Source organism: Diorhabda carinulata, chromosome X (assembly GCF_026250575.1).
Source record: "Diorhabda carinulata isolate Delta chromosome X, icDioCari1.1, whole genome shotgun sequence".
Taxonomy (NCBI): Eukaryota; Metazoa; Arthropoda; class Insecta; order Coleoptera; family Chrysomelidae; genus Diorhabda; species Diorhabda carinulata.
Window position 1 is genome coordinate 20,021,029 of NC_079472.1, and position 27,418 is coordinate 20,048,446.

The following is a 27,418-nucleotide window of genomic DNA, read 5'->3' on the forward strand; positions in this document are numbered from 1 at the left end:
GATCCACGTTTTATCCATGGCTCTATTTCAGTGAAACATTTATAAACACTCGATGGAAACATCTTCAAGACGCTGTTTTAGATCAATTGTGAGCAAACGCGGTACCCATCTTGAGCACAGTTTTCTCATATTCAAATTTCAAGTTAAAATCGATACATCGCACTTTTTGAAATGCCTACTAGCTCGCGCACTTTTTGTCGACGATTATTCAATATCCCTTTATAGATTTTCTTCAACATTGCGGTGCTGGACTTCACAGGCCATACGGCCTCGTTTAAACAAAAAGTTCACTATTGAAGTTGCCAACCGAACTAGGTACTTCTGGGAGCATCCTCGTATATGAAGAAAAGAAAGTCTTTTGAAACAATCACTATAATTAAAATATTTTCAATACTATACATTTTCTGTTTAATTTTGACGCTGGTATTGATGAACGCTTTCTAATGTTTCTAATTACAAGTTTACTTACAAATACCACGGATTCAATCAATCGATAATTTCAGTATTTTATAAATGTTCCATCGTCTTCTGTTTTGTAAACGGCAAAACATCGTTTACCTACATTTGGTACAAGATCATAACCGTAAACCAAAAAAAGTATCAGTAATTACTAGACAAGTTCTTATTGTTTCTGTAATGATTACTTACCAGTTTTTTCTAATACTGTTATAGTTTAACAAACTAAAAATGAAATTAGTCAGCTCTGTTTTTGGTATAAACATTCAAAAGCAACTAATAGTACTGTAGGTATAGGAATTATCATCTTTTTCATTTCTTAGACCTTTTTATATATTTATATATAATGATTTATGTCGGTTTTAGGTCTCTGTTGATAGAAAATCAGTTCAAAATAACAGATAGAAGTTTGAAGTTTCGACTAATTTCCGTCTTTATTAGAACATTTCTTGACATTGACAATTTACGTTATTATATTAATCAACACATCACCTACAACATGAATATCAAAATAAAGATAAAATCAAAATAGAAATTTGTTTTAACAAGAAAAATTTAATTCTTTTACATTTCAAAAATACGTAGCAGCCATAATGTATATAATTAATATAATTACGCAAATTGTCAATGTCAAGTCATATTTTGCTGAAGACCGAAATGCCACCTGTTATATTAAACTATTTTGTATTAAAAGAAACCTAAAATGAACATGAACCATCATGAAAAACATTTATAATCTGAAATATTGGCGCTGTTTAAATTCCATGTTTTATATTTATGATAATAGACAATATTCGAAAACTAAATAATGATTTATATGAAGTAGAAACTCCTTCAAAGTGTCTTCTGCTGTAGTTATAAGAGACCTTACCTGTCTCATAATCATATGCCATTCTTCTTTTGGTTGGATAGTACATTTCACTTCGAGTTTGTCTATTCTTCTTCTCGTACTGTTGAATGTCTTCTATTGCGGCGTAATTTTCTTGGTCGCTTAAGATTGAATCGAATCTCTCTTCTCTGATATTCGTCATTGCAGATGCAAAAGATGAAGATACTATAAAAATTGGTATAAATTAGTGAATTTTGACTTTTCTTGGAAATATTTTGAGTATTCATAACTAAGTCATTCCATGTAAAGTATACTAAAAATTGTTTACCTGGCTTAGCTTTTTTTCCGGGTACATAATCGAATGAATTAGTCGGTTCTGCAAATTCTCCTGAACTTCCACTAGGACCACTATGACTAGAACTAAGCTCCATGGAGTCGAGGTGCTCCCTAATATAAGCGTAATTCTCCAAATCCCATGGATCTATGTAAGGTTCTTTATCTACAAGAGAATCGTCCGTCTCGTTTTCAGTAGGTGACCAGTAGTAAGAATCACCTGGCATTTTGAATCCTAAAAGAAGTTATCATAATATATTGATGCATCTCGAATCACGTCAGCACTTTAAAAAGAGGTATGGTATGACTGAATATTATGAGGAGATTAATTTAAGTTTACAAGAAAATGAAAATTAACACATTTTGATATTTAACTAAAAAATTACAAATATAATATTAATAAAAAAATAAAATGAGTGGCGATTATATTAATGTAACAGTCGTAATAGTTTGAGGTGCAAAGTAATCATCTTTATAGTAAAGTAGATAAAAATCGACTACAAAACTTTCTTTACTTATTTAACCTTGAAAGATAATGGTCTGTTTTTGAAATGATCCTTAGTAAGTGTGAGAAATTCTAAATTAATCCGTAGTTCAAAAGTGTTCAAAAAACAATTTGTAAAAAATTGAAGATAGTTTTTTTGAAGAACGATTGATACGAATACCAAAAGTTAGTGCCCTTTTTTAGCAGAAGAAAAAAGCTGGTCAAAAGGTTTTGGGCCAAAAATTGAGCTTTGTTGTTGGGCTTATAGTTATGCAGGGTTTAGAAAGTCTTGTCCCAGAGTATTGAGAATCCTACAGATTTCGCACTCGTACGGAAAGTATAGCAAAAATCCATCTCTATTATTTAAATATTCTTTTGTCAGAAATTTAAATGGTTTAAAAATAACGACTCACATCACACTGGTTGTAGACACATCCAGTAATCTAGTGTACATTTGGTGTTCTGTTTCGTAAAATTCCAGGGATCTAGTTCAATAGACAATCACAAACATGCGTGTTTCGATAACCAAGTTATCGTCTTCACATCTGAAGGTAAGCAGTGGTGAGTGTTTGTGTAGTGGTAGTGTAAACAGCGTATTTAGTATAAGTTGGTGGTAGAAATTGAAGGAACAGCTTCTGTTAGAGCTATTAGTATGAGGAAGCTAGTCTAAAAGGTAGTAAAGCCAAGTCAATCAATTTAAAGCCGTAATAAAATTGTTTAGAATCCAAATGCCTCGATGAATTAACTCAATTTTTTTAAGAAGAAAGTTGAGACAAAGTGAAAATTGTGATTTGAGACTGAAGTATAAAGAAATTTAAGTACAAAAGGGTAATAATTGGATGAATATAGAACAGAAATAGTGAGTACTTGGTGAACATAGAAGAAATTTTAAGAGTGAAAAAATAAAAACAAAACTCAAACTATCTAAAACAACAATAAGGCTCATCTCGACAAAAAAAGGCCGAAATAATGCTGACAATTATGAGACAAAAACCAAAAAAGAATAAATGAAGATATAGAATTGTTGGAGGGAGAGGATGTGGTAAAGATCATAATAAAACAAATGCTAATAAGGCTGGAATATATAGAGAGATGGACTGGAAGGTGGGATAAGAATGATGGTGGAGAGGACGCAGTGCTCAATGGAACGAGGTCGAGATAGTAGGATGAGGTGGATATGGATTTGGTGAACAAGCAAATTGCTATAGATATGCAAAAATGGAGAGAGATCTTAAACGAGCTGAACGATGAAGAGTGAGCTTGACATTAAAAGGACCTCAGAAGGTCATATGAATTCTATATAAATGTACTGAAAGTTGCGTTGATGTATTCATTTGTGGCAATACATTATTTCAGGGCTCTGCCACAATGACGGAAATGTAACATCGAGCTCCTGAAATCTACTACTTAGTCACCGAGCCTCAACCCTTTAGGAAATTTGTGAGAAAGAGAGAAATGCTTTATTGTCAAAAAATTGTTACAATTTTTAGATAAAAGCTTGTAAAAACTAGATACAAGTAAAATAAAATTCCAATATACAGAAGAAAACTACAATGGGTAACAAAATTATAGGTAAGAGAATTAAATATTATAAGAATAGTTTACAGAATAGAAGGCACTTTCCAGTAAATATGCCCTAAAATTATTGCGAAATGCAGGAAAAGATGATATCGATTTGATTTCAATTGGTAAGTGATTGTGCATTTTTTTGCATTGTAAAATATTGAGCGTGGAGTAGGTAAGTAAAAATCGTGCCTCCGTTCTGAAATTGGAGAAGCGTGCTTATGAATTAGGCGGAATCAATGATGAATAAGGAAGGAGGAATCAGAATTTTCAATCTTTTAAAAAAGTCCCTGCAGTTAGCCCTGTGGTTTGGTCTCTTTTGTAGTTTGGACATTGGATCAATTGGATCAATTACAATCACAATAAGTGCATATTAAACTGCTAAAAAGTGGATAAGTTTATTTCTTTGGAAACTGGTCTCAGCGCAAAACTAAAAAAAGCTGAAACGCAGCTGGAGCTCGTAGACTATGGAAATATTATAATCTTTATGTAAAAAGAATTTCTAGCGTAATAAAAGCAAAAATTGGACCTAAAAAGTATTGGGTTTTTATTAAAACTCATATAAATCTAAGTATACTATGTTGTAATCAAAAAAATTGACAGATCGTGTTAAATACTTTTGGAAAAAAATGTAGAGTGATGGATATGTACCACGACAATGTCGTATATGGAGTGAATGAATATTCTTCTGACTTCTTTTTTAGGAAAGGAGAGATATAAATGGAAAAATAAATCTAAAGCATTAATTTGAAAAGTGGGTGGATTGCTCCGAGAAAGTTTACTAAATATATGGGTAATAGATAATGGTACAAATTGAGTAAGAAAAAGAAAAGGTTATTGAATTGGTGATAAGGTTCAAAATAATCTTTAAAAATGTCTCATCAATGGTACTAAAATTGAGAAATTCTGCATCCGAAATAAATAAATAAAACGTTTTTACTAAGATGCGATAAAACACAATAAATAAAATCACCGTTAAGTGTGACTATTCCCATAAAATTTTCATGTATATGTAAATTTCGTGGGACCTTTTCAATAAGCGTAATAAACCAAAGATTTTATAATGCTCAAGACGTTGCCGTTCTTAAACGAGAGTTGCATAAATATTAACAAATTGGTTTATTGTTTTTGCTAAAATGTTATGGGTAGGTAGAGAAAAATTTTATTTCTGTTACAATTAAATGTGTTCGAAATACTTAATCGCCGACATACATACATTAATAAACAATACTTATATACCATGTGGAATTAAAAAAGGAATAAACTCGTTTGGTACAGAGCTTTTTATTTTAATTTGACGGGAACAGTATAAAATATAGTTATGTTATGTTGTTATTGAACATTAATATTATATTTATGAGATTCTGATAAGATTTTGTACCAGTTCGTTGATTCGACCTCTTTCATTATCTTCATTTACAAGACATCGTCGACTTATAACCAAAAATAAATAAATTAAAAATTAAGATTCACAGATTTAGAGGTTTAGAAAAAGCTAAAATCAGGTACAAGTGCAAGTGCGTTTTCTTATATATATTTCTTAATTTATGTTTCTAAATCTTCTTGATTTTAGGTCTCTTATTTATAATTTTTCAAGATAGATACAATTGATGTTTAGACTTTTCTTTAAGTATTTATCAAAATTTGATATTGACACTGACAATTTGCGTATTTATATTGAGAATAGATCAACTTTATCATAAATATCAAAATAAGAATAAAATCAAACTAGAACTTGTTCCAATAAGAAAAATGAATTTTTCTCTAGTCCTTACATCTCAAATATATAGCAGTGGTTAAATCAATTATTTGTAGTTTTATTAGAATTTACAAAATAGAGCAAAAAATGTTGCTTAAATTATTTAAGTATTTTTTATCATTTATAGCTTTTTCGTTCTTATGAATGTGAATAATTTCTAAAAATTCTCTTTTTCGGGTATTAGATTCCGTTTCAAGAATTTTTGAACCTTTATAATTGAATTTATGTTTTTTTTTTTGAAATTTCATGGTTAGTTAATGCAGTTCTATTTTTTTATCGTATTGATGACCTCTTAGTCTCTTTTCTAGATACTAAGATGTCTGCTCTATGTAGAAAGCATAGTAATATGAAATAAACATTCAGAAAGCGTAATTATTTTTACATTTGGGAAAAAATATGATTTGGTCATCTTGACCTGTACAAAAAAAGAAGACACACTTGACTCGGTGAAAATTAAATGCAGTATAATGTAGTCAAAACTGAACTTTATCAACTTACTTTGACACAAAAACTGAACTAGTTAGAATTCGATTCAAACTAACTTTCATAGTTAGATGGTTGTCGTACTATAGGTTTCTTTTTGATATCATAACGTTTGTCGAGCATAACATTAGAAGGCTGCTTTTCTTTTTCTGTGCTATTGACAACCGACTGATTCACAATTTTATGAAATATCACCTTGTATTTTGCTACCATAAACTTGTAGAGCATCAATATATTTGTATTTGAAAGGATATCAACTATTTTTGTTGCATATAATGTGTCAATTTGATAAATCATTGATAAAGTATATGGCAGCATTTGTCTCTGCAGTTTGTCAATTCTTTTCTTAACTTTTTCTTCATCCCTTTGCTGTAAATTTTTCTCGTAGGCTATATTGGAAATCTCGGTTTTATCTTTAAACTGATTACACGCTTTGGGCGGAAGAATACAATTTTGTATTCTTCACAAAAGGTTATTTCTGTTACATAACTTTCACCTCTTTCTGTGCTAAGTCGATCTGGTCACTCTTATTGATTCCCTTAGTGATACGATTCACAAATTTTCATTGATTAACGGCTGTTGAAGGCAAACATTTATGTAATTGCACTAATTATAGTTTCTATATTTCCATTTTTTTGCTTTCTGTTAAAATGTAAACTAAGTTAGATTCCGAATTCAATTCTTTGTATACTTTCATTTATCATATATCAAATATCAAAATAACAATAAATAATTTACCATAATTTATATATTTTTTAAAATAAACTATCGTCACTATCACTCGTGAATTCAGTTGAATTTTTCTCTTCCGAGGAGAACATAATTGAATCACAGTTGTTTTCTACCTCATCAAGTGGTGCCAAAAGTTCTGAATTTACGACGGTAATACTTTCCATCGTTTCTGTGGCAATTTTCTAGGCTTGTAATAACTAGGTAAGATGAAACTGGCAAAATACTAAAAATATTTTCATAAGTGAAATGTTTTGACGATTTTCTAGTGTAACTTCTCTGATATGCTTTCAAATCTTCTTTCCTGAATTCTTGTAATTCTTCAGATAGTTGCCCTATGGGATATGTATCTACGGTTTTCAACATCGTTTCTATTATTATTTTTGGTAGTGACTTTTTGTCTATTTTGTATCAGTAAAGAGCGCCAATGCCTCATTGGGTGTATAAACCATTTTTGTTACGATTATTCTCTTATCATAAATGTACTTTTCTTCTTCTTCTTCTACTTCAGTGATCAGTGTCGACGCATCTAATTTTCCTTCTCTTCTTAAATTTGAGCTGCTAAGCCAACTCTGATGCGCCCAATTCTTCCCTAACAGATTTGGTTTTTCTTCTTTTAGTTCTCGGTACAAAGTTACTTCGGGGTATTTCTTGCAAAAAATTGATGGTATCTCATCATGCAAATAGGAATTGAAAACAGTTCATTAAGCCAAGCACCATTTTGCTCCAGAAATCTTGTTTCTATTCTATTAGCGATTGGCCACCTTTTTGAAAATGCGAAACAGCTCAAAAATACTACGTTCTACATATTTTAAAGTTTCTTGATCATGCCCTTCAGATATTAAATGATTGCGAACAACATTCTGAGCATGTTGATATTTTTTCATATTATTTTCACTCTTCATTTCTTGCCAAATGGAGAACGGAACCTTACGATTCGTAAGAAAAGTCGTGAAATGGAATAACCGCATAAAAATTATTTTTTAAAGGGGCTGCTAATTTTCGTTTAGCATATTATATGTACTGTGCTCTTTTTTTTAAAACCAAAAATTAAAACGCAACTAGGCGGGTCTAATTTTGTATCTCTAGAAAAATTTTACTATTTATTAGTTTTACTTTGACTTTAATATTTATATATTAATATCAAAATATGTTCCAAGATTCCTTTTTTCCATAACTAGATTATATTCGAAAAACACAAATACTTAATTAGCTCAAAATTTTCTTTAGATTCACATCCCTTTCACGGCATTCCTGAACTCTTTAGAATTCAGACTTTTTTTCAGATTTTCAGTGTCTAGGTTGCATTTGTTTGTGTAGGTCTTCAAGATGCTTACAATTCATCCCATTCAGGTTTTATGGACAATATCATCTTTTTTTTAATTCTTTGTTGATGTAATAAAGTGAAAAAGTAAACTCTGTATTGATGCAACAAAATGTATGCATTTATGCATCGTGATTGATTCGATTCTCTGAAAGAACGTTTTCATGCATTTCTGTTCTTAATTCGAAAGTAGATCATGGTTAAACTCACATATCGTATTAAGAGAAAAAAGATTTATCTATATAAATACCTGTTTACTGAAATTGGAAGTAAACTAAATATCAGTAATATTAAAAAAGCGCAAATTAGCACGGACTAGTACGCTATGAATAAAAAAAATGCTCGTGGAAAAAAAGCTGTTAGTCTACACAGCAATAGAAAATGAATTTATGTATGAATGATGTGAGATAATATGAAAAATCATATAAACTTGGTACGAAATACCTCGAAAAACAATTTCTTCTTGACCTCTACCACTATAGGAGCAGCTGAAAAAATATGATTTTTTGATTACTTGTGTGATTATATGACATTTTATATATTGTAGCTAGACATTTTGAAATGACACGGAATCCCAGACTATAACAAGTCGTTGGGGTGTCCCTCGAGAACTTATGAATAACTTCATAAAGCATATCATGTTTGATTTAATGTTGACACAGACATGTAAGTATGAATAATTTATAACATTATCTGTTGTAAATGAAATTGCATTTCGTGTTTTGTTTTTAAATAAACTGGAATAACTGACATAAATTGAACAAAACACTATTTGAAGATAGAAATATCAGAAAATATTTGAAATCGTTAAAAGCATTCCGAAAAAATATTAAGTATATACACGGAGGATGTTTTCAACGTTCACCTGAGATGTCAGCAGTCTGTATAAGTTGAGATTAATATTTGGGCTTTCGTTGAACCCCCGACATGGTAACTCCTATACATCGGAGACAGCCATAGAGAAGGCGAAGGACTACTCGGATTAGAACTTTTCTTGACAAAAAAAGTTGGAAAGAGTTTACCCGAGGCAGCGAACCACACACACACACAATAAGACAATCAGGAAAAGAAGCCAATAGTGTATAGCCAACAGACAAAAAGATAAGACTTCCCAGAATATCCCACAGGGGAGAGGAAGGAGTCTATGTGCGAAACTGCGACGCGAACGAGGATGAGGACCTGTCAAAATGACAGGTGGTTCGTGGAAGATCCTTTTTCGCACTCATCCGTGGATTTATCCGGGGGCGAATGCTTAGAAAGACGGGTTTTTTCACGCTCACATGTGTGCGTTCGTTGAGTAGTTCTCATTGGAATTTCAATCATTTGAAATGCTTAAATGGAAAAAATTGGGTTTCTAAGGCTGTCAGTGAATATTTGTTTTTCAAAGACAATGCGTCTATTTAAACGAAGGGTAGTTAGACACTCCTCATAATCATGTACATAAAATTTTGGAAAAGTAGATCCTATTCTTTATAGGACAGAATGCAGCTCACCATGGTGGATGGTAAAGTGTACAACGCTGCTCCACAATGTTCTTCAATTTTCCTATCAAAAAAATGACAGATAAAGCATGCTACCTTTGGTCAAACAAGGAAAAGCGGAGACTCAAGAGCACTTAAGCGTGAAACGTACTGTAGACGTGTGGAAAGGTGATTTTGGCAACACGAATGATTTCGCCACCTACAAGTAGCTGGAGTTAGGTTCTTATTTACCGCCTAAAAGTGATATGAAGGTCATAAGGTGAAATTGAAAAAATTCGAAGATCATGGGATGGACACGGTCAAGCTTCACGTTGAGCTGTATCTATGCCAGCCTAGGTTCCCACGCTCCATAAAATTCCTCTGCACGAGACAACTGTGATGAAACATGCTTTATTACCAATTGGATTAACATACGAAGAAGCTGCAGGCAATTCCGGTAGCCCAATCCAGTAGGTGATACATTCTCGGAAGAATCTGCAGGAAAACTTAAGGAGATTTATTTTGAATAATCGTTAGAGGTTATTACGATTTTTATTCAATAGTTTTTAGTTTTCTTGTTTCTGCGCTTTGGTTTTCACTTTTGTTCAGTTTGGATCAAAAGCACATGCCTTATTGACGCGGTATAAGCAAAACGAATCGGAATTTTTACGTCGATTCATAACTGTAGATAAAATGTGGAACCACTATGAAATTTCTGAAACGAAGAAACTGTGAGGACATTCGATTGCACGGGGCGAATATGTTTCTAGAAGGCTAGGAAACTAATTTGATAAATAAATATGATTATAGAGCAAAAATGTCTTCGATTGGATGATAAATCTTGAGAAGACCCTTGTGTAATCGTTCCATTTGCCAATGTTTTATGGTCAAATATCGAGATAACTTGATTGGTTTTTATTAACTTTTTAACGCAATTCATCTGAGAGGTCAAGTACATTTCTTATTATTGTTCCCTTAACCGAAAAAGAGAGGCTAGAAGTTTTAATGACGGTAGGTTACTTGAAAGAATAAGTTTCATTTAACGAGACCAGGAATAAGCGACGATGCAAATTTTTATATTTTGCTGTCAATAGAAGACAACGCAACAGAAATTGCCTTGCATTAAAATATTAGTCACTCGTTTGTAGTTAAGTTTTTAAAAAATAAAAACTGTACCCATACAAAGTTCCACTTGTTCACGAACTCTTGAGAAAGGATTTTTGTGAAATATTCATGAGGCATTGTGATAAAAATCCGAATTACCTAAATAAGGTAGTATTTTAAAACGTTTTGTTCAAGTGATACAGTAAATCTACACAATTCTCCCTATTGGGCTTGGCAAAACCCCCACTGGATTCGATCAAAACACAACCAGCGTCCCGAAAAAATTATATTTGGGTAGAAAAATTCATTGGTCTATAATATAGAAATATTAATTCTTTTATGGGAATTTAACAGCTGAGCGATATTTGGAACAACTTTGTATGGCAGTGCTTCTAATTGCGACATTTCCAGATCAAAAACATAGGGAAAACATTATCTTAATATTTACAAATGATTGGACCATATGGTGAACTGCCAATTATTATGGAGTTTTTCTAGTGTTGATATTAAATGTCACAAGAAATTTTATTCTCTTATAATCAATGAAACCGTTTCACTCGATACCCGTCCTAACCTCTCAGTTCTTCCAAGGTATGCCGATCACTTCGTAGTACCTCAGCCAGAAATAGTAATCCAAAATATTCCTTGAATTCAGCTACCTCTGTAGGCTTTGCGTTTCTAACTCTTAGAAAGATAGATGGAAGGTCTACTCTCTGTTGTAAAACTATTTAGATCAAAATATTTTCTACTCATTTTAGTCAATGTAATCCCATACCAGTTCCATTTGTCAATTTTATAGTGTAAGAGACCTATAAACTGATGCTTCCAATAAACTAAGCGCATCTGTTAATACTTCCTGCTCAACCATCGGTCACAGTTTAATTAGCGTATAATTAGATATATTAAACTTTATGTTACTACCATAAAACAGATTTTCACTTTAACAAGCTCCCTTAACAAATTTTAAACATTACAACATCAATTTATAATTAATAATATTATTAGTTGAACGGCATCTAAAAAATGCGCCGTTGCGTGTCCGAGAATTCAAATGTAAATAAAGAAAGCCACTACAGGTATTTTTGTTTGTATTAAATTTCATCTGTTTAATCCCATTGTTACGGTTCGCTATAAAAGATACCGAGATATATCTTTACATGAATCTGGTTGAAAAAATAAGCATCATTAAAATTCTAAAGTACTAGTTGTGGAAGAGATTTCCGCAATATACTAAAATATATATATACAAACTTATGTAACGGTAAATAGGTGACATATTTTTTATTACACATTGAAATAGTACTTTTGAGGTTTCTGTTAGAGAATGGATTTGCCAGTACTCACCAATACAAAAATTCAAGGTATAGCACTCACCAATTACATGAATATTTTGTCGAGTGTCGTTTTGAATGTTGTATTTTGAGTGACATGAATTAAATAATTTATAAAAAATTTAAGATGTCACAGTCACAATTCTCTATTAACTGATTCCCCGATAAAGTATACATTCGAAGATGTATTGATATCTAGTTAGCCTAGACCAGTTCCATGCATAAGCAAAATATTGTGTTACCAAAGCAACGAACAATAAATTATTAGAAGTGTCAGTGTAAAGTTTGACGTCAAAAAAGTAAACCAGAGCTACGCAATAAATTAAAAAATTCGAGTATAGAGCCATCATCAAGTACCTGTATTTAAAAGGGTTAAGAGGTAAGCAAATTTACGAAGATATATAAGAAATTGGACTGCAAGCTTCTAAAAAGGTAAAATTTCCATTGAAGATGATGACCCATCGGTAAGGACATTTTCTGTGTTAGTCCCCGAAGATATCAATGCAGTTCATGACATGATTTTATGAGACCGACGAACTGGGCTAAAATGAATATCTGAAACACTGAATATTTCATATGAATGCTTTCATCATATAGTTCACGTCAATTTGATCATGAAAAAAATTGCTGCAAAATGGATCCCCAAATGATTCAATGTTGACCAAAAGCATGCAAAGGTGAAAGCATCGCGTTCGATCTGTACTCAATTTGAAAACGATGTAGACTTCTTAAACCGAATTGTTACTGTGGATGAGACTTGGGTACATTTCTACGATTCAGAAACAAAGCAACAATCGATGGAATGGCGACACTCTGGTTCTCCGAGACCTAAGAAGTTTCGCGTTCAAAAATTTGCTGGTAAAGTTCTTGCTTCAGTTTTTTGAGATTGCCATGAGTAAGTATGTTTGATTTTTTGGATAAGGGTAGAACAATAATTGGAGGTTACTATTCGACCACTCTACGGGAAAAAATTAAAGAAAAAAGACTCGGAAAGCTATCCAAAGGTGTTTTGTTTTTGCAGGACAAAGCCACTACACACAAATCTCATTTGGTCATGCAAAAAAATCGATTTGGCTTCGTCCGACTATCATCTCTTTTCTAAACTGAAAAAAAGTTTAAAAGGTCGTAAATTTTCTTCGAACGAGGAAGTAATAAAAGCTGGTTTGCGAGTAAGAACCTTTTTTTTTTGAGTTACTTATGGGACGCCGGCGATCCGAATTATAAAAATAAATCTTTAATGAACTCTTCATTGTTGTACTTTCCTCTCACTCGAAAAGGCAACACTTAATTTTTTAATTATAAGTAAATTAATAGCACTTCCACATGTTCTGTCCAATGTGGACAGGTCGAATAACTGGTTGAATGTTTTGATAAGCGTCTGTATTTCTCTGTTGCAGATAGTCATTGTCTATTTTGATAATATGATTAGATCATACGAGGGTAAATGCAATACAATGTAACCATGTTTTTGTATGAGTTCATCAAACTAACACTTTATTTATTCGTATAATTTTTTCCATTAGTCATTCCATCTTTCAGTGAATTGTTATTGGATTAACCTGTATCAAATGATATGATGGATTGTCACAAACGAATAAGGATTTGGCAGGTAGATTTGGTATTAGTTTTTCCCCTAGCATTTTGCCGTAATTCACTGAATTCGTTTCAAAATGATAATCTCATGTTTTGATACCTGAAGTAAATAACAAACAATAACTAAATCTCATGTGACCTCCCGTAGGAACTATTAGCAATTATTGTACTTTTGAAATAAAAAAGTGTTTTGTGGATTTAGTCACACCAACTTTTCGAAGAAATCTGACCTGCTATCATTTTTCAAAAAATTCGTCTTGTTGAGATTTCCTATGCGTTTTCTTGTACTGCTTCCCGCATATCTCTGTTTTCATATTGACTCTTTCCATAGAGCTTATTGGAACACCTCATTTCTCCTATTTTTTAAAAAAATTCAGTAAGTTCAACTCGAAATAAACTCCGTATCATAGAATAGTTTTTCCTTTTCTCTGCGTGGATAAGTTTGCAAGTACTGCATAATTTAAATTTAAAGATGCTTTTTTCCACTGTGAATACAGTGTCCAAATCACCAACTTTCGAGGCGAGTGATCTATGTAAAACTTAAATCAGTTATCCTAAGTTCAATTTATTTTTTGAACGAAAGTGATGTAATCCAATTAGGTGTTTTCCAAATATGAACCAATAAATGATTCCTTTCTTTTTTTTGGTATTTTCATTTGATGTTAAACCTATTCTAATAAATTTCTTATAAAAATTAATTTCAATAATATATTTCGTAAAGATTGAAATTCAAAAGTAATTTTTATGAAAAAACCTACTTATTATTAAAATATATTTAGAATGAAGAATATATATTCAAGAAAATGAAGCATAATTTCCATATTTCATTTTGTAACCTATCTGTTCATCTTTATGGTGTTACTGATTCCCCACGAGCTAATACATCTGATATTATGAAAGATTAATAAAAAAATCAGATCAGAAGTTTGCAGACGTTTAACTATAAAATTATATCATTGAAACAATTATACAAGTTGTTTCTAATACGGAAATGATGAAATTTTGATCTGGATTTGCACGCTTTTATATTTTAACTAATTAGTACATTCTTTAAGCTACAAAACGTTAATTGTAATAAATCTTTGCTTTCATCCATTTCATTATATTAACAAATTGTATAATGGAGCTAGACATTCATTCATTTCAATCTATATTAAAGTAAACATACTGTTGAGTATTTTGTACCCCCTTGACAAACATGATTACAACAGCAATTATTTTATAGAAATAATATTATATAAAGTAAAGCTTTTAGTAATAAAAATAACAGCTTTGTGAACTAAGAATGCATTAATTTAAGAAAAGTTTTAAAGAATTTGACATATATTCGAATGAAGAAAATTGTCATTTGAGATTGCGCATTCACTCACAAATGCACAAACAGCGTAAAATATTTCTGACAAATTAAGTTTGCTGCTGGGTCCTGCAGAAATTATCGTTTGTTTCTAGCAAACGATTACCTTTTTTCATAAAAAAATGTCATGGTGGTGTATTTAAGCTTTAGCTTTTGATAAGCCAAGAAATAAGTTCAGAAACACTGATATGCTCCAGGATTACCGGCAAATATAATAATTCGATGGTTTCAAGAGTCTAGAAATGTGATTAAACAATAAGTGCTGGACATCCAAAGCTCAAAACTATGAGGATCAGTCAATTCTTATCATACAGTTTTTTTTTCCAGAAAGAAACGAAGATATTTTGAGCATTATATACGGTAATTGGACAAGACTTGAGTTTGTATTGTACGACATTGCTTGACCACACTGCACAAGAATGCTTCAAAATGAAGCAAATATGTAGTCTAAATCAGACAGTGAAGTCGCTGGAAATGAATTCTATTTTTTACACACGTGATAATTAGCGAATAGGACATATTATTATCCTCTGATTGCTCATCTGGAGCTGATTATAGCGATCGAAGGATAACGGTACAAATTAATTATTTCATTGCTACGGGGCGTATCAATTTATTACCTTTATTGAAATATTTTCTGATTTTATTCCTACTATTTGTATATCAGCTTCTTAGTTGCTTCAGATAAATTATTTAGTAATCTAAGTAATTGCATCGTCTCCAAACACATCAACAGTTTTGCTCTTTTTATTGTGTCGAAGATTGTTACTAGATCTATAAATTTTTTTTCTTCTTCTGGATTTTTTCTCAGATAAGTTTTTGACAAAATTTTTTGTCACTAAAAACTTAATGTATAGCTTATTTTTACTAGATTCATGATTCTATTATCACCTTCAATTTCTCCTTCTCTATATGCCGGTATTATAAAGTTATGTTCCAGTCTCTTGGTATTCTTTGTTCCTTCCTGCTCTATGCGTATTCCCCAAATCCATTTTTTTTCTTTTTGTCTACATATTTTATCATTTTTAGAGATAATCTTCTTCATTAGAATTTACTGTCTTTATTTTATAAATTGCCTCTCCTACTTCTGTTTCTTTGGTAGTGATTTTGGTTTTGTATGTTCACTTTTTCTTCCTGTGCTTTGAGTTCTTCTCTTTTACTGCCTCTACATCTTGTTATGTGGGTCTAGAATTTTCTATTATCTACTTTTTATGCTCATCTACTGCTCATAAAATTTTCTTTGTTATCCCATATTCTCCTTTTTCCTTTTATTATAATAATCTTTAACTTCTTGTGCTTTTCTTGTCCACCATATTCTCATGTTTTTTATCTCTCCATTGCACTCATTCCATTTAGTTAGTTTTTCATATATCTTATATCTTTTCTGAAGCTATCAATACTTTTGTATTAAATGACATTCAGCTTTCTTGTAAATTAGACTATTTCCTTTTCTAGTATTTGAAATTGTAGACTTGTTTAATTCTCATTCTATTTCTGTTCTATTTTGTAAATATATTGTAAATTGGTGTAGTCCATTGTAGTCATATCAATCACATATTCAACCACTTGTCTCGATCCTTTCATAGAAAATATATGAAGACACATTTTTTAACTGAATTTCGATTTATATACAATCAGACACCGAAATTTCCAGTACCAGAACCCTCTAGAATATCTAGAATTGCATTCCTTTTTGAACTTTCCAGATTATTCTGAAAATTTCTAGAACATTCTAAGCCGATAAGAATAGTTTGCACTCATATTAGAACTTCCCAGATAATTCCATAAATTTCTAGAACTTTTAGAAATATTCTAAGTCGATCATAATAAATTGCATTCCTTTTGGAAGTTTCCAGATCAATACAAAAATGTCTAGAACTTTCTAGAACATTCTTAATGTATTAATTCTGAAACTTTCCAGATCATTCCAGAAATTTTGGGATTATTTCACAAGTCCTCATGCGTTAGAAAAGGACAGAAAGATGTTTTCATATTTTTGCCATCCACAACTACCCTCCGCGACCAAACTTTGTTACTATGATCTGAAGACCACCCCAACAGGAAGTTGATTGGAGTTGGTGGTGATTGCGAAAACCGTACCAACAAAGCATTTTATGTGTATTAATTATGGATTAATTGTAAGAAAGAAAAGAAATAACCGGGATTATTATGAAACATGTAGGTATGATTGTCTCTAGATTGTTTGTGATATATTTTATTTTGAATATAGAAATTCCATCCCAAAATTTAATAAATGATTATCATAATGTCCATGCTTTCACAAATCATTGACTTGCTTATTCGTTTGTACACATCTCTTTTACAAATTTTCTTTTCAATACACAATTTAAATCTCTTACGACTTCATTTATACTGGTTCTTAAGAAGACATTTTTGTTGTTCGAAACTAGACAATTGCGAAAGTGTGTTAATGTCAGTATTAATTTTTCTCGTTTATACTACATACTATCTGTACCTTCGCTTATACATTTTCACAATCACTGGCTTCGTCGTGTAAATAATACATAAGACACAAGGTTTTATATGAAATCGAAGATTGTTTTGAACAATTAATATTTCATATACATACCAGGTTTTTAATGACGTCAGCAGAAAAACTAAATCTTAGATGAATTTTTACAAACGGTGAAAGATATTTAGATCATTTTTTATATACATAAATTATAAAAACTTTATTTATATGTTTTTTAACTAGTTGAAACCAAGTATGATTCTTAAAAAGCTGTATCACCTTTACTTAAAATTGTATAAATAAATTTGTTGAATTCATCGATTTTCAAAGAGTTTAAAAGATGGTGTATTCCAGTATGATGTTTACTCGCACTTGTAGAAAATCTTCTAAGAATTTTTGTTATATTTTTGACAAATTTCAAGTTGAAAAATACTATAAAGTATACATGTACGAGCTCAAGATAGAAAAACGTGTAAAGAAGCCTTTAATTTTCTATTCCTATGGTATATAAAGGAACAAAGAAATCAAAGGTACTGTTTCGTTGTCGTAGATTCGTTGTTTTGCTCAAATATTTCTAGTCTAGGGAATGAGTTTGGTATTCAATTGAAAAAACTGTAGGCTTTTAATCGATTCCTTTCAAATTAGTGTGAATACTGACCTAGATATTGATATAGGCTATGCATATCATGGTTGAATGATATGTGGGGGAGTAGGGTAAAAAAGTAGCATTAGTGCAGAAATAGCTAAGCCTGTTAAGGAAAACATGCTGCACATAAACTTGCATCTACTATCTATATACTTTGAATTAAGTCTTATGGATTAGTTCCTAAACTGGACCATGTTTCAAGTTTCTACAACTTTAAAAATATAAACAAAAGAAAGCGTATTTTTCAAATAGGTTTAAATAGATTTCAATGACTTACAAGTATGATACAACTCTACACTACACCGGGAAGTTTGGTAAGTATCTTAGAAGCTACACAAGAAGATTCAAAGGAAAAAGAGGAATAATTCTATAAGTAATCCTTTGCAAATACTGTCAAGAACAATTTTTAAAATGGTTTTCCCCCTTTTAGTAGCAGGCGGTTTATTTACAGTATTTCTTCTAAATAATTACTAGGAAAGTATATTTATTTTCGCTCTAGAACTTTGTAGAATTTTATTTAGGTATATAAATTATTTGTGTAAACGCTGTTAGTTAGTTTTAAATAGTAGTGAAAATAACGAATTAGTAAAAGTAATCGCGGAAATTATTTAAGTGATATTTATAAGTAAATTATAAGTTAAATGTAGTGCATAATGTGTAAATAAACTTAAGAGACAGTGTTTATCAATTAACTCTACGAATAGAAGGAATGTGAATAAATACGAAAAAACGTTACAATACAAACCATATTATTTATGAAGCACGGAGTTTCGTTAATTCCCCCGAATAAGGGCTTTATGTTATTCAATGAAAAGCATATTGTTCTAAAAATGAAGATGTGCTAAATAACTTATACCAGTTTACATTCTACCAACAAAAATTCATGAAAATCGACAATTAAAGGGAAAAACGTCTCAAAAATAATTAATTTGTAAGTCTGTGTTATCAAAAAATGAATAATGTATTATCTCTTCCAACTTCATAAAGTGTCAGTTCAAATTACTTGTAGAAAACAATGAATAATTTAGTTTTTGTAACAATATCCAAGGAATGAAATTTCCTTTCATGAATTTCTAATGGTTATATATCGATGTCGTTTCAATTTCTTTCACAAACGCCCATAACCGGGCTTCACTATAACTTCTACCTATTAGGAATAAAATCTATTAGTATTTGTTATTTAAGACGTAATAGCTAATACTCGATATGCAATTATCCACTTTCTATGTACCGAGATTGGATAATTTAATTTATACGTACAGTAAAATAATGTATAATGTATTCAATTTCTAATATATATTAAGTGAAATATTTGTTGTTCTGGTACGTTCAGCTACTAAATTTTTATTGAACTGCTTGCGTGAAAATATCATCTTTTTCTTCTCTAAAACTCTTTATGAGTCTAAATATTATAATATAATATAAATATTAAATTTTATGCTACTACATTGATTGATCTTATTGTTTTCCATTCTTCCTTCTCTCTGTGCTACTTCTTGTGATGTACTTCAGGATTCAGTTTTAGGTCGAATTCTCATTTTGATGTTAATCAATGATACCACAGACTTAATAATTAATATTAAATTCATTTTATTCGCGGATGACAATAGAGTAATTTGTAGTGGTCCAGATATATAAGCTTTACATTCTATCAAGAACACTTTACACAGTCCTGATCTGAAGCGAACGGACACTGTGTAATCACTGAGAAAAAGCTTTAGTTTTATCCTACAACTGAGTTTAACAACCTCTAAAATCAACAATGACTTAATACGATCTTCAAATTTGATCAAATTACATGTACATGTAGAAACTGGCGGAAAAATTTTCATCTGCTTTTGTTACCATTAAATCTGTGTCTAAACATGTCGATTCTCGTTCTGCTTTAACAACTTACTCGTTGTTCGAATCGAATCTTCGCTATGGTTTGCAAAATCTATTTTAAAAAATTCAAAATTTTAACTCTTTCCGCTACGCCACAACTCAACTGAGAGACATATTTATAGTTATTCTATTAAAAGAAAAAAATTGGACATCTACTTTTACTATTTACCTCTAGTCTGGTAAAAAACTTCATCATATTCAATCAGTTTACCTTCAATCTCTGAAGACGATAACTTGGTTATCGAAATGCGCGACAGATAGTGTAATCGTGAGTGTTGGTGTAGAGGTGTTGCCAAAAAATTAATATATCAGCTACTTTCAGAATAAAAATTAGAAAATACATTTAAGTTCCGAATATTGACGAAGGCATTTCTGCTTGACAGACCTTATTATAATGTGGCATAATTCTAAAATCTATCATAAATTGGGATAGATCAATTTAGTATGAAGTAGGAATTGTATTATAATTATTATTAAGTCAAATTGTTATTTTATATTATTCAATATAAAACTATAAAATAAAACACAAAATTGTAAAATATCTGGGTATACTTTCTATCTTGTCTTATATCTTTTTAACTTTGTCTGTTTTCTTATTAGGCTTTTAGGGGTTTTCCTTTTCATGTTTTCGTAGCAATTTAAACATCTGTTGACTATTTTTCTTAGTTATTTGTTAGTAAGTCTATTGTTTATTACTCAAATATCAATTCCACATATTAAGTTACTATTTTATTAATAGCATAGTAAGAGGATATATTGATATCTAATTAGCCTAGACCAGTTCCATTCATAAACAAAATAATGCGTTACCATAGCAACGAACAATAACTTATTAGAAGTGTCAGTGTAAATTTGATGTCAAAAAAGTAAACCAGAGTTACGCAATAAATTAAAAGAAAAAAGATGTCCATTGAACTTGTAAAACTCGAAAAATTGGAGTCATCATCAAGTACCTGTATTTAAAAGGGTTAAGAGGTAAGCAGATTTACGAAGATATGCTTAATACCCTTGGTGATCAATGTCCTTCATATGCGACTGTGGACTGCAAGTTTCAAAAGAGGTTTGTTTTCGGATGAAGTGATGGTTATTTTACTTGGTAGGATTAGTGATGAAATTTCGAGTCCAACATTCCGTGGGTAAATTTTAATGGTATAGTAAAAAAATTCAACTTCGAGCATACAAATCAAATTTAATATAAAAAGAAATACTAATTTCATAATCAACAAAATTATAATTAAAAAATATTAAGTAGCAAACGAAGTTATTGTCATTGATGACTTCTTATCAAGGTAACCGACCGCCTAATCGAAAAATCCATCTATACGTGTAGGCCAGGCATATTAAATAATCTCCTTAATGAGATTTGCATCTTACCGACAAATAATACAGTGACGTGTTCGTAATTATAAAATCTACGTACACTAAGTTTCAAAAAGTCTACACCCTCAGCAGATGTTTGTTTTGAAGTAATATCTGTCCTTCCAATCCATTTTAAAATTTAAATTTAAATCATATTTGTATTGAAAAACAAGTATAAATCAAAACAAATTTTGAAAATCTGGATATAGCGTCATAACGTCGTCCCAGTGCCAAAGCCAAGAATGTGCAAATTCACCATTTAGAGAAGTAAAATGTCAATAAAAGTTAATTGACGTCGAAACCAGAATTATCTATTTTTTTTTGTTTTAAATCTTATTACTGACAATGATGTTAGCTTAGCTCACAAGTCACGATTCGGACGTGAAGAAAAAGTTTATTGACGCTGAAATCGCGTAATATAATATTTATTATTGCAAAATTTTCTACCGACAATAATGTAAAGCTTAATTTACACCATACGGTTCAGCTGTGTGAAATAAGAAGTGAATTTACGTCGAAACCAGAGTCATACATTTTTTTGGTATTTGACCAATTTAAAATTTCACCAAATTTCAATAATTTGTACTTTATAACAGAGACAATAATTGGTCGAGATCCCCCCAAAATAGTTAATCTCAATATTTGGACTTGCCGGATTTTGATACTAAGATTGTGATTTGGCAGGATTTGAAACAAAAATAAGCTTAGGCTGCAAATGGGGAGAGCTATAAAAGCTCTACTAAAGTGCTTTGTTAGCAATTTCGCAACAACCTTTATTTTTGCAACTCTAAGGCTAACCACTATATTAATGGCTTTTGGGTTTATGTGAAACATATTAAACTTTGGGTTTGTAACAGCTTAATAAGTTTCAGTTTTATAAAAGACTTTACCCTGAACCAGAATGTTATTTTTTTCTTCTTGTTCTTCTTTAGCATAATCCTTTATGATAGATTGAACTTGAAGTACCACAAGTTCGGTTTTTTTCATCTTTTTCAGACTTCCAGTCTTTAACCGGGACAGTGACTCCAACATAATGAATGGTTTTCTCAGAACTTTTTTATACTCTTCTGGCTTAAGAATAGTGTCCTTCTTTTTCAAATTTTTCTCAATCAATTCTGTGGAAAATAAAGCGCAAATGGTAAGCAACTCGCAGAGGATCATGGGTAGTCACGTGACAAAACTAGGCCGATTTGGATTTGGCGGATTTTGAAACTGAAAATGGCGTAACTACCTTTGGACTTGGCGGGTATTGCAACTAAATCTCAGCTTTCACCTCAAAATACACTAGGATGTGGCGGGATTTGCCACAATAAAACAGTTGTACTGAATTTAGCGTGGAAAAATCTATAAGAAACAATATAAAACTCAACTTTGAGAAAATATGGACTTGGCGATTTTTGATTCTAGGCACCTATACATCAATTTATAGTTAGGTTAGGTTATGTATTATTATTACTATTATTTTATCACTATTAATAGTTATGTCTGTGTATTCATTTCTAATTTAATATCATACTTAAAAGACCGCTTACTTCATAGAAAATCATACATTGTATGTCACTGACCAAAATTCGCTTAATTTCATATGCAATAGTGAGTCGTTCGCTTTGTAACTTATTGTTGACTGAATATGGAAGTTTTAGATAATGGTATAAAGACAGGATGTGGGTAATCGTTTTTAAATAATGTACATCACGTCGATATTCTTGTCTCAACTGTACATTATGTTACTTCGACATATAAAGAAACACGCCAATGAAATTATTTCAGAAGGTGGACGATCATAATTTGCTTTCTTCACTTCATAATTTTCCGTTTTAAAATAAAATCGGACCTATTTGTAAAATCGTTAAGATGTAAATAAAATATTAATACTTCACGAATTAGAAAAAAAAGGCCGAAAAAGGTTGAAGCCAACTAAACTTTACTTTAAATTTTAACTACCACATCTCCTACAAAAAAATTTCCGTCAGATTCTTCTTTTCCCAATTTCGTTATTCTATAACTGTAAAATACAACTTCTAGATTAGATAGCGAGTAGAAGGGGTATATATAAGCTGACAGTATTTGAAAAATTATTGTCCAGTTTAAATCCAATTGACAATATTTGGTTCGAATGGTTTACAATGAAAAGAAACATCCAGACTTGAAGGGAAGAGCTGAATCTTGAATACAGAAAATTAAACTAACTATGCACTAAAAATCCAAAACGTGTTAATGATACACAAACAGGTATTAAAGCCTATGAGGATATATGATATACAACTTTACCAGTTCAAAAAAATTTAAATCAAATAAAGAATCCAAAACAAGGTATTGTCAACGCCCTTTAGTATGTAAAGAGCAGCGACCTCCACAGAACCTAGGAATTGAAATAGTTACAAATAAAATATGAAGAGCTATGACAACTTCGAAGTAATTCACTTATTCCACCAACGTGGGATAGTGAAAAGATTCAAAAGAGTTAGAACTTTCGAGCTAATTAAGGTAGTGGCAAAAAAGCACAGTGCGTATTGTATAGTGTAAGAGCAAAGACAGGACAAAACTGAGATAATCGTTGGTATAGATGAATACATGAATCAACTTACCCGACAGTACAGGCATTAATATAACTATCTAATGTTGAACAGTATTTTTTCATATAATAATTCAGTATATTTTCAGGGAAATATCTTGAATTTATACAAAAGCGAAAACAATGGTTCTCATATTCTGAGGGGTGGTCAAGAAACCTTTTCTAGAAAATAAATCAATACTGAATAATTTCAGACCTTTTTGTTGTCTTAACCATTAACCCATAACTTGAGTACATAAAGTGGGCAAACTTGGTACAGTAAAAAATTGAGAAAACAAGTTAAGGAAAGGACTTGAAACATGGACTTTCGTCTTCATCTTAACAGCTCACCACTTTTGATTCGCGACTTTCTGGTACGTCTGTACATATCTAATCTCCAAATTTGACACCATACCTCTATTGACTTTCCAGGAAAAAGGAAAATAATTAAAAGAGCAACAGTTTTCCACAGAGACAATGAAGGAAATTTTTAAGAAATGCTTCCAGTCATGGATTTGACATTAGCATAAGAGCAGTTCTAAGGGAATACTTTCAATGAATTTTGTTTTTATCTTTGTTCTCAATTGAACAATTCACTTACAGACAGGTGTGAAATTAATAGAACTGTGAAGATATATTATCAGGCAGAAATAAATTGTCAGTTTAAAACCGCACTTTTTAAAAAATTGATTACAGGATGAACAAATCAATTTATATTTTTACAGAATGCTTTTAAACTTCTAAATAAATTGTTTACAAATCTTTGAAAATCAAAATAAGAGCTTTAAATTGTTCAGATATTTATTTATATATTTCAATTTCTTTCATTACCTACTATATAAAAATTGTTTAAATGTGTTATAAGACTTATTACGCATGTTGTTTATCCGTTAGATAGTTACAAAGTTGAATAACAAGTGCAATTATTGAAGGGACCTAAAAACACTGTTACAGTTGCTTCTTTAGCGGGATATCCAAACTTGGGATTAAGTAGGAAGTGGTAACATCAAAATCGGCAATATAATGGCCAGTATTAACCCACATATACTTTTAAATCTACGCTTTATTTTACAATAAAAATTTTAAGTAGGTTATTAACAATTTCAATCAAAATTTTACCACGTGAATATGCACAGATGAGAATAATATTATTAATTATCTTTTTTTTTAAATAGAGCCTTCAGTTGAGCCCAAAACTGTAAATATTAAGAATTCTAAGGAATTCTAAATTTGTGGCAAAGTGCGAGATGTTTTGTCATTCCTGGAAAACTGTACTTCTAGGAGAGTTATTAAATATAGTAGAACTTCGCCTGGAAGAATAAAGGGGGAGAAATATCGAGAGGTATAACCTCAAATAATACAGCTTTTCTCTACTAATATAGTATAGGGAATAGAGAAAGTGATGTGTGAAATCGTTCAATATTTTCGTATCAAAACAAAACGACGATATTGTTAAAAAAATATTCGACACACATATTTAGAAAGCATCATATTCTTAACGAACTTATTAGCTCCACTGAAATGTCATAATAATGATTTTAAACAAACAAAATTGGAAGATCCACCTAATTTTTGATGAAACTAAAATTAAAAATTCAAACTTGTGGATGTTATGCAAATTCTATTGCTGAAACAAACGCATGACAAAAATTTCTAATAAATTGGGTAATAAAAATTAAAATAAAAAAATCTCCTCAATATTTATAGCTATCGAAAACTATTTTAGGTATTTTCATAGCGATTCAGATGTAAATTAAAATGTAGCAATTTGAATGTAGCCTTCGAAATTCTTGACTAACAACCATTTAGTTTAATATAAACTAGTATATATTAGATGAGTAGTGGAAAAATAACGAAATTTAACAAAAATTGCAAGTAAAAAGTATTTATTGAACGTATTACGTGACAAACAAAAACTACTGAATGCATTTTATAGGGCTCTTACCAATATATAAAGGATTTCATTCATTCAAGTGTTGGAAAAAGTGAAAGTTCCTATGAGTTTTCATCGTTTACGCTGCCTAATCCCTTTATCCCTTTGATATGTACCAACATAACACATGATGGGATATTTTCGTAGCATAGATTTAGACAAAATGTTTTGAATTACATGTATCTATCTTTTAAAGTTAACTTATTATTCCCGTATATAGTAGAATCCATCTTCTGAGAATATATCGAGTACAATTCAATAATTAAAAAGGTATTTACATCGATACTTGTGGTTATTATGTAACAGATAAATCTCAACCACATTATCGACGCATAAAATAGATGCAACCCTACATAGACAAAACGCTTAATATGCTCTATTTCTTGTGCCCGAGGTAGATCACTGGTTTTCATATAAAAACATGAAAAAAATGATACTTAACGAGAAACGAGAGAGGATATAATTATTCCCATACAAAATCAAGATTTAAAGTAAATGATTTTATCAGATATAATCTAAGAATTACAGTAGCCAAGACAATGCTTGATGGGTATTCTATGGTTTCAAGTTATTGAATCCCATGCTAAATCAAGACGCTCAAAATAGATCGACTCATCATAGGAGAGGTCTTCGTCGCTGGTTTTTGTATAAAACTATCACGAAAACCAAGACAATGCTTGATAAATATTCAATGGTTTCAAGTACCCACAATGATCGATGGGATTTATCAAATGCCATGCTAAATCAAGACGCTCAAATTAGATTCTCTCATCACAAATCATTAAATGAATTCATAGAATTACGAAATTCTAAAAAAGTGTGTAATTTACACAAGAGGTCCTCGACAAATTTAACTGATTTTTGTATAAAAGTATCAAGAAAACCATGATAATGCTTGGTGGACATTTTGTACTTAACTTACAAAGTTTGAGGGGATTTATTGAGTCTTATTTTACTTAAAATTAAAAGTTTATGCAAAATTGTGAATAAGAGGTAATAGTAATTAGACTACTTCATACATGTCCTGTTGATCGTAACAATCCGTTTGTTTGTTGTAACTACTTTACAGATTACAAATAAAGTGGAGTATTCAGAAAAATATTTGTTCATTACTTTTCTTCTAATTACATCAAGTTGTAAGTTAGGTATCATTAGAGATCACTGAATATTACATTGCGGGAAGATTAAGAACAATCTAAGTACTTCCTGTTTTCGTAATCGTTTACTAAATGAAGAAAAATGACAACTATAATTTAAAGAGGTTGAAGGAGTTAAAATTTCGATGAAACAATGTATTGAATTAAACTTTCCATCAACCCTCGTATAGATTTTTCGCAGTATCTGACACTTATTCATATTCAACCCGGTTATTCCACTTTACATGACTGACTTGTACAACGGACCCTAGGAGTGATAGAGATCAGAATATTAACACGGTGACGTGTTGAAAACTTTTATCATAACTTGTCAGTCCATCATATAAAAGTGCAAAAGAAGACATTGTCTGTATATTCTTAAAAAAATAATCATGAAGCGCGATCGGTACCTATTTAAATATATTCAAGTGTCACGACCAAGTCCAAGAATTATATAAGCACGAGACCACCTTTGGACTTACATCTTCGATAATTACATAACCTACTAGTGGTATTGTTCACTAATTTGATTCGTAAATTACTATGTTCGAAACTTAATTTGTTTTTAATCGATGTACAATTTATAAAAATATCCCATGTAATTTATGTGTGAGATCATCAATAAAACAGT

The 27,418-nt window shown here is 30.9% G+C and overlaps 1 protein-coding gene across 1 annotated transcript in view; it reads right to left on the reverse strand.

Moving 5' to 3' along the window:
• Positions 1 to 27,418, reverse strand: part of LOC130901297 (uncharacterized) — a 42,696-nt gene that overhangs the window by 11,756 nt on the left and 3,522 nt on the right. The window contains exons 2-3 of the mRNA XM_057812536.1: positions 1,614 to 1,853; positions 1,328 to 1,510 (exon numbers count right to left, since the gene is read on the reverse strand). Of these exons, the coding sequence (XP_057668519.1) occupies positions 1,328 to 1,510; positions 1,614 to 1,845 (415 nt within the window). The 5' untranslated portion in view covers positions 1,846 to 1,853. The remainder of the gene's footprint in view (positions 1 to 1,327; positions 1,511 to 1,613; positions 1,854 to 27,418) is intronic.